This window comes from Schistocerca nitens, chromosome 4 (assembly GCF_023898315.1).
Source record: "Schistocerca nitens isolate TAMUIC-IGC-003100 chromosome 4, iqSchNite1.1, whole genome shotgun sequence".
Classification (NCBI taxonomy): Eukaryota; Metazoa; Arthropoda; class Insecta; order Orthoptera; family Acrididae; genus Schistocerca; species Schistocerca nitens.
Window position 1 is genome coordinate 356,337,005 of NC_064617.1, and position 14,136 is coordinate 356,351,140.

General features: G+C 40.3%; 1 protein-coding gene across 3 annotated transcripts in view; it reads left to right on the forward strand.

The window, feature by feature from the left end:
* Nucleotides 1-14,136, forward strand: part of LOC126253093 (enoyl-CoA delta isomerase 2-like) — a 143,939-nt gene that overhangs the window by 95,657 nt on the left and 34,146 nt on the right. For all 3 annotated transcript variants that reach the window (XM_049954196.1, XM_049954197.1, XM_049954195.1), the window contains exon 5: nt 2,347-2,436. In XM_049954196.1, coding sequence (XP_049810153.1) covers nt 2,347-2,436 — 90 coding nt within the window. The remainder of the gene's footprint in view (nt 1-2,346; nt 2,437-14,136) is intronic.

The window sequence follows — 14,136 nt, forward strand, 5'->3', positions numbered from 1 at the left end:
TTTTTCAAACTGCTTTATGACAAACACTACTGCTTGTTGATTAACTTCTCTTTTTTGAGGTTCAGATTTATATAGCATTTTTTAAAGAATGTCATATTCAATAGTTTTTTCGATTTCAAGGCCAAAATTGCAATTGTGAAATAAATCATTTCTACAGACAATGGTTAATATGATGACCTTTAGAAAAATAAAACTTCCACTTGCCATGTAGCTAACAAAACTTTCCAACTCCTGAACCTAGATATTCAAATAAGGAAGTAGGTTTTTAATTTTCTTTTGAAATGGTAGAGATTCCCAATTTTCTGCTTTATGTTAGAGGGGAGCTTGTTGACTGTCCTACCACCAAAGTACATAACTCCATTCTGAACACACGATCAGGGGGAAAAGTCTACATGAAAATTATTTTTGCATCTGTGTATATCACAGTTCAGCTGTTATTTTCATGGGATAACAATGATACTATGTTACATACTTCTACATATTTACAATTTAAGAAAATTTTGTCACAAACTAAAACGACTCATATTAAAAACTTAAATGCCCTGTATTGATGTTTCACAAAAATATTTTTTTTATAGTTCATTATGAACTGCCTTTCACCTATCGTCAGGTAACTTAAGACTTTACACATAGCCCATACAATGTAAGTGAGAGTTTATAGCTGAGCAAAGATTGTTTTTCTAAATATGTGACCTTTTAGAACCAAATATCTATACAAAAACACAAGCATAATGAAATTTACAAAGAAGCTGTAAACAAATAAATCTTATACTTCTTTATACTCAAAGATTAAAAGTATAAGAATGCACATGCCAGCCGGCTGCTGTAGCTGAGCGGTTCTAGGTGCTTCAGTCTGGAACTGTGCTGCTGCTACGGTCGCAGGTTCGAATCCTGCCTTGGGCATGGATGTGTGTGCTGTCCTTAGGTTAGTTAGGTTTAAGTAGTTCTAAGTCAAGGGGACTGATGACCTCAGATGTTAAGTCTCAAAGTGCTTAGAGCCATTTGAACCATTCTTTGCACATGCTAAAATTGTACACAAGTTAGTACTGGCATAGACTACTATAGTTGGAGTCATGAACTATGGTGGTCGATTTTAGGCCTGTTCTGTGCACCTGCATCATAGATTCTCTGACAGCCCAGTGATGTGCTGTGAATGTTGTAGCTAATGTGAGCATTAAACATGACTGTAGACAGTTATTTAGTGAATTTTTATTTCATTTGTTGTGAGTTGTCACCATTGTTGGTGATGGTAAGTGACAAATCCTACATAAGCAAGCAAAAGACACTCTGTGCAGGATACATGTTTTCATCAAGCTCAAAGAATGTGTATGAGTGTACTGCAACTGTCGCTTGGAACCAGCAACAATGCAGTCCCTGCTGCGCCTCGACCTGCACAAACTGCCAGCTCATGAATCGGACTACGGTTTGTATGGGCAAAATAACGGATTAATTTGATGATCAACCCAAGAAAGGGGGGGGGGGGGGGTTGGGGGAGCCAGAGGAGAGGAAAGAGTCAATGGAAAATTGTGATTGGGGGACAACTATACTATTTACAATAAGTATGCTACCTTATAATGACCAAAAATATTAACTGGCTGTTGCTACTTCAGTAAAGGTGAATAATAGAAAAAAATCTGATCAGTGGGGATTAAGTCAGGATTCATTGATTGGTGTTCACTGATTGCCAAAAGCTAGTTCACAATGAACTGTAAAATCAATATTATTGTGGAACATCAGTATCATATATTTAAGTTTTTAATATGTCTCTGTTCCTCCAAGTATTGTCAGAATAATCCACAAATGTTAAAACTATTCATTAATTTTGCATTAGAACAATTAAACCAGCCTCAACAACAAAGGAGAACCCCCAACTTTCACTGCTGGAGTTTCCTTTATTGGAAGGCATGGTAGAAACCAGAAAGCAGAGAAAGTACATGAAAGTGGTACATGCTCATAGGTTTCATTTTTTACTTTTGTGTATATAATGTTCCTCAGATGTTATACTGTATGATTCCTAAGTATGTTGCTCTTTTGATCTTCTTCCTCCTTGTAAACACTTTGTAGGTATATTTGGAACTTGTTTTTGTGAAGTCTCATCCACCTACAAAATAAGACACTTAGAGTGACACACTGCTTTTAGTGAAAAACTTATGCAAATGTTCATTGATCGAGTAATGGTGCTGTGATTTCACAATCAAATTGAAACTGCTTCAAAACCACCAATTTTTTTATTCCAGTATTTGGCTTCATAAAAGATATAATTTATTATTGTCTACCAGTTATATGTTAAGCATTTATCATATTTATAAGATAGTATGAATAACAATCTATTAAAAACAATTTCAGGCAACATTTCGTACTCCATTTACTATCTTAGGGCTGTGTGCAGAAGGCTGCTCAACATACACATTTCCTCGAATTATGGGCACATCGAAGGTAAGCTGATTTGTGTACTTACGACACTTTTAGAATCTTTATTTTTCAATAATTTATTTGTATACTTGCAACATCTCTATGCATATCTAACAGCAGCAGCAGAAGAAGAAGAACACTTCTCTTGCAGTACAGAAAGCCACATCCATTTTTTTCTTGCCAGGCTATAGTTCTGTACTGAAGCCTAACTTGTATTTTACTTATACGAGGACTTTGAAATAATAACAGTAAGATACACTGATCAACAGCATTCCTGTACAATATGCTCATTTCGATTATTCATCATGAGAAGGGAATGGGAAGAAGGTGATCGTGACATCTTGTTAGGAATGTTACTAGTATATGTCTTACGTGATTTGAAAAATGACATGTCAGAATAGCTGGATCAGTTAAAATCTTATGCTATCCTTACAATAACAACACAGTATGAATTCTGCTCACAGTAATATAATGCTAATACACCTATCACAGTTAAATGAGACTTACACATACCTGCAGAGATTGGTAAATAATAAATCTTCCACTAGACCTTAAAAATAGCTGTTTGCCACTGATCATTAATTAAGAGGTTCCTTCATTCATCAAGCTGCGTAGGATCCATCCAGAATAAAAACATTCTGGGATGAGGAACATATAAAGCTATACAATAACAAAAGACACGGAAATCACAGAAACCAAATCTGTAAACTATATCAACTATCATTACAGTGCTTACGAAAAAAGTTGTTATTTTGAAGAAAGCTGCTGCCTCTACAGTTATGATACAGAGCTGCTATTTATCTCTGTTTCTTCAGATTCTTCCAATGTACTCGTGTCGAAATAGTTCATGGGTGAACAGCTGGAAGTCGGTGTTCAATGGGCACAACATTTCAGCAAATGACCTATCTCTGCTGTTCCTCCACCTGCCCCCAAAGTCAGTTTGATGTCTAGTACCTCATTTCTCTTCTTGGCTACTTTAGTAGTGGGGCCCCATGCCTTATAAGGATGTACCCACTATCACAGTTTATCAGCAGTTTTCCACTTCAAACTCTCAATAAATTCTGTAATGACACAGTCCCAGTCATTGGTCATTTGTGTCAGAACCTGGGTGTGGTCATAATCTATTTCTTTTAACTGTGTCGGGCAATGTCTGTGACTGCTGACTTGTTAGGCTGCTGCAGTCTGGTGTGCCATTGGTGTTTTCAGTAGTGATATGCAACAGTATGCCTTTTCTAATCTATGTATGTTTTACCACATGGGTAGGGTACCTGATAGACCCTGGATTATCATAGACCAGTGTTGTCTTTCTCACTATCAAGCAGTGCCGTATTTTGGCTGATCTTAACTTGGTATTTCCAGAGACTTCATCCTATCTTCCCGGATAATGTGCCACAAAAAGGAATAAATGCAATGACTGTATCCTCCTGAGCATCATCTTCTGGTTCCACTAATTGTACAGATGTTATAGGACATGTACTGAGGGTATAGGGCATAAGGCTCTCTGAATCTGTAACTCCTTGTAGCCACACTTCTGGAAAATTGTTCTCAGATGTTCAAGTTGTGGTTGATACTTTTTTTGTCAGAGAGGTTGCAAGCTCTATGTACCAAAGTTTTGAGCACACCATTCATCTAAGCCAGGTGATGGCAGCTGTCTGCATGTAATTATAGCACAGTGTGCATCTTCTTCCAGTATGTGCTGTGGCCCAAAGTGCCATCCACTCTTCTTTTAACCAGAGCATTCACAAAGAGGACCACACCATAGTAAAATTAATGTTCTGATGTATGGAACTGAAGTTTATAAGGAAGCCATTCAGCTTATGTTGCCATATGAGAAAAGTGTCCTGTACATACCAGAAGAAACAGGTAGGTTTTCATTTGGCTGATTCCAGTGCTTCCTTCTCAAAATATTCCATATACATATTGGTGACAGCTAGTGAAAGTGGGTTCCTCATGACTCCTACTTCAGTCTGCTTATAGTAGCAAGTGTTGAAAATTTTGACGTCAATATGTGCTTAAAAAGGTTGGTCATCACTACATCAAATATCTGGCCAATAAGTTCTAAGGATTCTCATAAAGCCACTCTGGTAAAAAGAGAAAGTATGTTGTATTGTTAAGCATAAAGTTTTTAAGGCTACCCACAAAATCCACAGAGTTGCAAATGTATTGTGAACACTCCCGACATAAGGGTTAAGCAAGTCCTTTAGGTACTTAGCGAGTTGGTATGTCGGAGCACCAACGTTGATGATGGGGTTGGGGGCATGAAGGAACCCCATCCTTGTGAATCTTCAGCAGTCCATAAAATCTTGGTGGAGTTGATGCCATCTGTCTTAGCTTCTTAACAAACCTGTCTGGCAAGCTGAATTCAATGAGAAGCGCCGTGGTCTTCCTCTCCAAACTCTTGGTAGAGTAAGTATCGATATTCAGGTATGCACTGTCTTCTAGCAGGCCCCACATTTTCTCTATGTAATCATGGTGAGATAGGACCACAGTTGCATTGCCCTTGTTGGTTGGTAAGACCACAAAATCAGGATCTTCTCTTAGTTTCCTTATGGCTGCCCCCGCACTGCTAGAGATGTTCGATTTCATACATTTCATCTGTATGACAGCACAACAGTTTTCGTGACATATTTCAGCAGCTGCATCAGGGAGAAGTCATGAAGCTACCTGTTTCACTGAGTGAGTGCTGCAAATTTAGGAGTGGGTGCCAAATTGAGTCCTTTCTTAAGAACTGACACCACATCCTCATCCAATTACTTGGCCGTGAGATTGACAGTCTTGCAGGTAACATCGTAGGGTTTCCTGTCTAGTATATGCTCAAATTTCAGTGTTTGACATCCAGTGGCCTTCCTTTGTACAGAGTCCATGTGGTCCATGTGACACCATCAATTTAGTCCCATGACCAATAACTGTACTGGCTAGTCATCTGTAGATGTAATTTGAAAAGTTCTTTGTTACTTAGTCCAGAGACCAGCAAGAAAAGTTGACTCTCTCCTGTCCTCATGTTTATTTGTTCATCTGACTGCTGCTGAGTTTAAGTGATGTGTAACTTTGTCGGAGTTCAGTACTACATGTTCTTCATGGCATCTCATAAGAAATGCGAATGCACTCAGCAAATGGCTTCTCCAGTGGTGCATCTTGTCAAGACTTTTCATGCCACAATACATCTTCCCGTAGAGGTATGTGATGTGATTCCGGTGATTCTCCCAGTGTACTTCACTTTGAAAGAGCTCACAAGTGAATCGCCAGATGTCAGGGTCTAACAGGCACAATATTTCAGCAAATGAGCACATTGCCATCATCAGGTGTGCTGATGAACTGACTGATAGGGGGCCAGTGCCATGCTTTTACCTCTTCCCATTTCCCCTCTGATTGGCTATTCCATCTGCCATCCATGCCCAGCATGCCGCATCCCTAACCCACTCCTCTCACCGACACAATGTTCCATCCTAAGTTCATGTCCAGATGCATGTGCTGCCCCTAAAGTCAGTTTGATGTCTGGTATCTCATTTCTCTTCTGGAGCATTATAATAGCAGGATCCTATGCCTTACCACGGATGTACCCACCACCACAATTCATCAGCGGTTCCCTTATTCAGATCTCAATAGATTCCTTAATGACCCAGTCCCAGAAACTGGACATGTGTGTCAGAAACTTGGTGGGGTCATAATCCATTCCATGTAATTCTGTCAGGCAATGTTCTGCAACTGCCGACTTATTAGGCTGTTGCAATCTGGTGTACCATTGGTGTTTCTGGCAGCAATCTGTGACAGTATGCACCATCCGACCTATGTATGCCTTACCACACCAGCAGGGTGTGATTTCCATAGAGAAATATAGTCTTTCACACTACCAAACAGTGTCTGAGTTTTGGCTGGTAGACCAATGACTGTCTTCACTTGGTTTTTCTAGGGAATTCCTATCTTCCCAGATAATGCACCACAAGCAGGAATAAATGCAGTGGCTGCATCCTTTAGAGAATTCTCTTCTGGTTTTGCCGGCTATACAGAGGTTGTAGGATGTAAGATTCTTAGCCATTCTTCTGAAAAACCGCTCTCAGATATTCATGTTCTTGGTTAGTACTTTCGTTGTCAGAGAGAGTGTGAGCCCTATTCATCTGCCTTTGGTAGCGAAATATTTACTTGATTACAATGGTATTTTTCAAAGGAAATCCTTAATCTTGAAATACTGGGTCCTTTTTTTAGTACTTAGCAGCTAGAGACTGTGGTCAAGTGTATCTTGTGTAATTTCAGTGAAGGTGCTTTTGCCTGTAAGCTTATTTATATGACAGTCATTTTTTTGTGCCTATCTGCAACTTAGCATCTCCGTTATATGGTCAGAAGCATTTGTCCTTTTCATAATATTTCTTTATACATGCAGTTAAATTTCAGTTGTAAAATTTCCCACCAGAATTGTGCAAGACAGTACATCTTAATAGACAACATTTTTGTAAATGACAGTGCAGTAAGCAAAGCTAATATTTATCCAGTTTTAAATGGGTTATTAGACAAATGTCCAATTACCCATAATAGAGAAGATGGTTATTCAAATTTAAGTGTAGAGTAGTTAATTATTTTATAATAGACATCTCTAGATGCAACCTGCAATCAGCTGACATGAGGTAGGCAAGGAGTTGCATGCAAACTCTAAATTTAATGCATTTCTCCAAGTTAATCATCTGTCAGAAATTTCTTTGTAGCATGTATCAATGCTCAAGGACAACATTTTGAGCACTTAAAATGATAGTCATAAAAAGGAACACATGAATCATACGTGAGTTTCATATCTGCTTACATGTGGTAAGTGGGAGAGATGTTAGTGGTTCTACTTCTCCCTGGTATGGGACAATGGTTTGCAGTGCTGTTATTTTGTTAACATGTGATCAATTTCCACAAGAGTTATGCCACTGAGGTCCTCTTTGAATTTCCTTGCAAATATTACAAAACAATATCTAGTCCATTTTTAATAAAGAAAAAGGAGAAAAATGTTGGTGTCATAATGCAGCAGATCTACTCAGATGGCACAGTTTGCAACTAATAATGCAAATCTATTCTGATGGCACAAATGGAGACTAATATTCTTTATGCTTGAACTGAGTTGCCTGAAAATAATATGCTTAACACCATCAATGAATCAATGTATTTTAGATAAATGAGTTTAATTGTAACACAGATGATGATGGTGGACAATAATTTCATCAAGAGAGAATCTGCAGTAAATCAAGATGTGCTTTACATGAGAATCCCCCCGTCTATCCTCAAAAATCTCAGGGCCTTCTATACCTCCATAATACCCCACAGTCTTTTTCTGGACACTGAGAGGGTTAGCATATGACCAAAGTTTCTTGAGGTGTTGAGAGAGGTTCTGAGATAATATTTTGCTATGGTAGCTATTGAAGGTTTCACTCACCATTCTTCTGGTAGCTGAGTGCATTTCAGTTAACATTTTCATATATGTATATTTGTGCTTTATTTTATACCAATTGTGTAATAGGTGCTGTTTCTTAAGAACTTTACACAGAGACAGTTGCTCACTAACTCTTATATTTCCATTCTGGGAAGGATCCCAAGCTATTTGTTCTGAGTAATTTTCAGATCAAGTGTTTATTACTTTTTTGCAGGAAGATTTCTTTCATCTGCCACTTATGAAGTTGTAATTTCCCCAGTCAGTTGTGGGACGATTAAAACTTCGTTTTATCATGAGTTGGAAACCTGCACACTAGAAAACAGATGTTTTCTCTGGATTTATTAGTTACTCCCCCCCAAGAACCATGGACCTTGCTGTTGGTGGGGAGGCTTGCATGACTCAGCGATACAGATAGCCGTACCGTAGGTGCAACCACAACGGAGGGGTATCTGTTGAGAGGCCAGACAAACGTGTGGTTCCTGAAGAGGGGCAGCAGCCTTTTCAGTAGTTGAAAACAGCCTTGCTGTGCTGGTACTGCGAACGGCTGAAAGCAAGGGGAAACTACGGCCGTAATTTTTCCCGAGGGCATGCAGCTTTACTGTATGATTAAATGATGATGGCGTCCTCTTGGGTAAAATATTCCGGAGGTAAAATAGTCCCCCATTCGGATCTTCGGGCGGGGACTACTCAAGAGGACGTTGTTATCAGGAGAAAGAAAACTGGCGTTCTACGGATTGGAGCGTGGAATGTCAGATCCCTTAATCGGGCAGGTAGGTTAGAAAATTTAAAAAGGGAAATGGATAGGTTAAAGTTAGATATAGTGGGAATTAGTGAAGTTCGGTGGCAGCAGGAACAAGACTTCTGGTCAGGTGAATACAGGGTTATAAATACAAAATCAAATAGGGGTAATGCAGGAGTCGGTTTAATAATGAACAAAAAAATAGGAATGCGGGTAAGCTACTACAAACAGCATAATGAACACATTATTGTGGCCAAGATAGACACGAAGCCCACGCCTACTACAGTAGTACAAGTTTATGTGCCAACTAGCTCTGCAGATGACGAAGTAATTGAAGAAATGTATGATGAAATAAAAGAAATTATTCAGATAGTGAAGGGAGACGAAAATTTAATAGTCATGGGTGACTGGAATTTAGTGGTAGGAAAAGGGAGAGAAGGAAACGTAGTAGGTGAATATGGATTGGGGCTAAGAAATGAAAGAGGAGGCCACCTGATAGAATTTTGCACAGAGCACAACCTAATCATAGCTAACACTTGGTTCAAGAATCACAAAAGAAGTTTGTATACATGGAAGAAGCCTGGAGATACTGACAGGTTTCAGATATTTACATAATGGTAAGACTGAGATTTAGGAACCAGGTTTTAAATTGTAAGACATTTCCAGTGGCAGATGTGGACTCTGACCACAATCTATTGGTTATGAACTGTAGATTAAAACTGAAGAAACTGCAAAAAGGTGGGAATTTAAGGAGATGGGACCTGGATAAACTGAAATAACCAGAGGTTGTACAGAGTTTCAGGGAGAGCATAAGGGAACAATTGACAGGAATGGGGGAAAGAAATACAGTAGAAGAAGAATGGGTAGCTATGAGAGATGAAGTAGTGAAGGCGGCAGAGGACCTAGTAGGTAAAAAGACGAGGGCTAGTAGAAATCCTTGGGTAACAGAAGAAATACTGAATTTAATTGATGAAAGGAGAAAATATAAAAATGCAGTAAATGAAGCAGGCAAAAAGGAATACAAACGTCTCAAAAACAAAATTGACAGGAAGTGCAGAATGGCTAAGCAGGGATGGCTATAGGACAAATGTAAGGATGTAGAGGGTTATCTCACAAGGGATAAGATAGATACTGCCTACAGGAAAATTAAAGAGACCTTTGGAGAACAGAGAACCACTTGTATGAATATCAAGAGCTCAGATGGAAACCCAGTTCTAAGCAAAGAAGGGAAAGCAGAAAGGTGGAGGGAGTATATAGAGGGCCTATGCAAGGGCAATGCGCTTGAGGACAATATTATGGAAATGGAAGAGGATGTAGATGAAGATGAAATGGGAGATACGATACTGCGTGAAGAGTTTGACAGAGCACTGAAAGGCCTAAGTCGAAACAAGGCCCCGGGAGTAGACAACATTCCATTAGAACTACTGACGGCCTTGGGAGAGCCAGTCCTGACAAAACTCTACCATCTGGTGAGCAAGATGTATGAGACAGGCGAAATACCCTCAGCCTTCAAGAAGAATATAATAATTCCAATCCCAAAGAAAGCAGGTGCTGACAGATGTGAAACTTACCGAACAATCAGTTTAATAAGTCACGGATGCAAAATACTAATGCGTATTCTCTACAGACGAATGGAAAAATTGGTAGAAGTCAACCTCGGGGAAGATCAGTTTGGATTCCATAGAAATGTTGGAACACGTGAGGCAATACTGACCCTACGACTTATCTTAGAAGCTAGATTAAGGAAAGGTAAACCTAAGTTTCTAGCATTTGTAGACTTAGAGAAAGCTTTTGACAATGTTGACTGGAATACTCTCTTTCAAATTCTGAAGGTGGCAGGGGTAAAATACAGGGAGCGAAAGGCTATTTACAATTTGTACAGAAACCAGATGGCAGTTATAAGAGTCGAGGGGTACGAAAGGGAAGCAGTGGTTGGGAAGGGAATGAGACAGGGTTGTAGCCTATCCCCAATGTTATTCAATCTGTATATTGAGCATCAGTGAAGGAAACAAAAGAAAAATTTGGAGTAGGTATTAAAATCCAAGGAGAAGAAATAAAAACTTTGAGGTTCTCTGATGACATTGTAATTCTGTCAGAGACAGCAAAGGACTTGGAAGAGCAGTTAAACAGAATGGACAGTGTCTTGAAAGGAGGGTATAAGATGAACATCAACAAAAGCAAAACGAGGATAATGGAATGTAGTCGAATTAAGTCAGGTGATGCTGAGGGAATTAAATTAGGAAATGAGACACTTAAAGTAGTAAAGGAGTTTTGCTATTTGGGGAGCAAAATAACTGATGATGGTCGAAGTAGAGAAGATATAAAATGTAACTGACAATGGCAAGGAAAGTGTTTCTGAAGAAGAGAAATTTGTTTACATCAAGTATTGATTTAAGTGTCAGGAAGTCATTTCTGAAAATATTTGTATGGAGCGTAGCCATGTATGGAAGTGAAACATGGACGATAACTAGTTTGGACAAGAAGAGAATAGAAGCTTTCGAAATGTGGTGCTACAGAAGAATGCTGAAGATTAGATGGGTAGATCATATAACTAATGAGGAGGTATTGAATAGGATTGGGGAGAAGAGAAGTTTGTGGCACAACTTGACTAGAAGAAGGGATCGGTTGGTAGGACATGTTCTGAGGCATCAAGGGATCACCAATTTAGTATTGGATGGCAGCGTGGAGGGTAAAAATCGTAGAGGGAGACCAAGAGATGAATACACTAAACAGATTCAAAAGGATGTAGGCTGCAGTAGGTACTGGGAGATGAAGAAGCTTGCACAGGATAGAGTAGCATGGAGAGCTCCATCAAACCAGTCTCAGGACTGAAGACCACAACAACAACAACAACAACAACAACAACAACATTAGTTACTTCTGCAGCTGAGTCTGATGACTGATGGACCCACATATAACTTTTATTCCACTTGTCATTGTTATCTGCATCCACAGTGTTATACATACAGGGTGACACGCAGGAGATGGACGGTTTTTAATGAAATAATACTCAGCCAACTTTAAAATTAATGCATGTTTATTTACACAAAATCAAAGCTCTTTATTTTCCATTTTAGTTAACAAAGTTATTTATGAAAAATAATGTCGTCAAGGTGATGTCGATCATTTTGAATGCAGGACTCGAGTGTCTTCTCAAAATCCTCCATCATTTCTTGAATTATTGCATTCTTCAACTCGTTCAAATTTCATGGTTTGTGGTTATAGACACAGTTCTTAAGGTACCCCCGCAGAAAAAAGTCACATACTGACAAGTCAGGAGACCTGGAAGGCCAAGGAACATTGCCAAAAAGTGATATAATCCAGCTAGGAAACATGCGTCTAAGAACTGTCAAGTGGTTGCAGTGTGCGATGTTGTCCCAACCTGCTAGGAGTTACAAGGCTAGTGGTATTTTCCCAAATGTATTGTGGTGACAGTAAAATTAAAAATTATATGGATGTGATGTAATTCTGGGCTTATGGTTTTGAATCAATAGTATAATGTGTGGCAGTGTTTGTTAAAGCATTTTAAATAACAGTACATTTCTCGTAGGATACTAATATTCCTGTCCACAATGGAATGATGATTGAACTATTATGCAAAATAATTGTGTAGATTTGCCAGAAGGCATGACCTAAGCTCCAAAGTAAATTGCATAGAACATCTTTGAGGTGAAAAAGATAGACATGCACATTCTAGGATGTAACATTCTGTGTGCCTTGTTAGCCACGTGCCATCATTGCTTTCTGAATGTGTGTGGCCTTCTGTGACTACTACTTTTCTATCCTACTCTGAGTAGGTACAACACAGTTTATGATGACTCACACTTGCAGTAATGCAGAGACTGGTGGAACAAACAGGTGGTTCCTGAGGTCGATGCGGAAGAGTTCACGAAGTGAACAGCAACCAACAACAGGTCCAGAGCATAGCAAGACTTAATACGGGAAAGGTCAAAACTCTACTGAATGCTTCAATGAATAACAAAAGGCTCCCTGGCAAGTGTCAGCTGCAGTGTTCACAAGCAGTCTCACATCACTGGTTGTTTGCATGTGACATGATTGCAGCTATACTGCCCTCGTGGGAGCAAGCTGCAACCCGAATGTGAAGCCTGAGCATCCATATCAATTTTCTCAAAGTGGTTGGCCTGGCCAGATGCAAGATGCCAATGGCACAGCTTGGCCCAGCCTGCAGGGGAGTGGGAGCAAGCTGCAACCAGATTGTGAAGCCTGAGCATCCATATCAGTTTTCTCAAAGTGATTGGCCTGGCCAGATGCAAGATGCCAATGGCACAGCTTGGCCCAGCCTGCAGGGGAGTAAATGCCAGACATGGTGGTGATGAGGACAATGGTTCACAGTCCGAAAGTGCTCAACATCCATCGACTGTGTGTGGAGGCGGTCACTGGTATTGGTGGGAGCTGGAAGTGGCATAGGGCAGGGAAGCGGTTCTGCCACCTTCAGCTCCTGTCATTGGTCATTATCAACCACCTGTTGATGCCTAACATAAAGGCTGAGGTAGTAGCAGTAGCACGGAGGTTATTGGGCGGGCTTGGTGCTGGTATGGTTGCATGAGTTAAGCCCAGTCAGTGCTGAGATTAGTGAGGGAGGGCAGTACGTTTCATTGTGGCCAGAGCAGATATTGTTGCCTGACTAAGTGGCACTGGCCAACCACTACCTCAAACATTTGTGCCCCCCCCCCCCCCCCCCGCCCCCCCCCCCATATTGCTGACAATGATGCCTTTGATCCACTCAGAGCCCCCAGCCAAAAATGTGAGCCCAGACACGAGGGCCCAACGGTACTACGGCTGTGTGTTTCATCGGTCGCCCCACTAAGCCGGGCACAGCAGATCAAAGAGAGTACGGGGTCTGCGACCATGTAAAATTTTGGCTGGACTGTGTCTGTTTATGAGGGTGGACCAGTATGTGGAGACAAAACTGGTGGGTTCTTTCCCAGTGTCAGTTGTCATCATCATCATCATCATCATCATCATCATCATCATCATCATCATCATCATCATCATCTTGCAACATCCACTCCGATTCTGAATTGGACACAGGATGGTAAGGGGCATTGGTCAGGTGCTCGATACCATTGTGTTTATAAAAAGCATGGAATGCAAGTGCCATGAATTGAGGGCTGTTGTCGGAAACCAGAGTGAAAGGTCCCCCCTGTACTGGAGATATGATAGACAGGGCACAGCAATGCCACAATCTGATGCATTAATGACAAGTGTTAAATAAACGCCCAGAAGAAATGTTGCTAAACAGGGAGCCAATATAAGGTACTTTCGAAATTGCAAGAGGGCCTTCTGAGATGCCTCTAACAATACAAATTTAACCATATCCATGCCCCAAATGGAAAGTTAGAGAGGGCATCAATAACCAGAAACCACATTATTTCCCAGAATGGTCCAGTGAAATCTATATACATACCTTACCAGGGATGGTAATATGCATACTTTGCCAGGGATGGTCAGGGTGTGGGGAAAGTTTGAAACACTGTGCTGAGGCTGACTGATTGTGGGCACAGGCCTGGCAGTTCCGAACAGTGTGTTCTATGGTGGCATCAACACCAGCTGTTGCTGC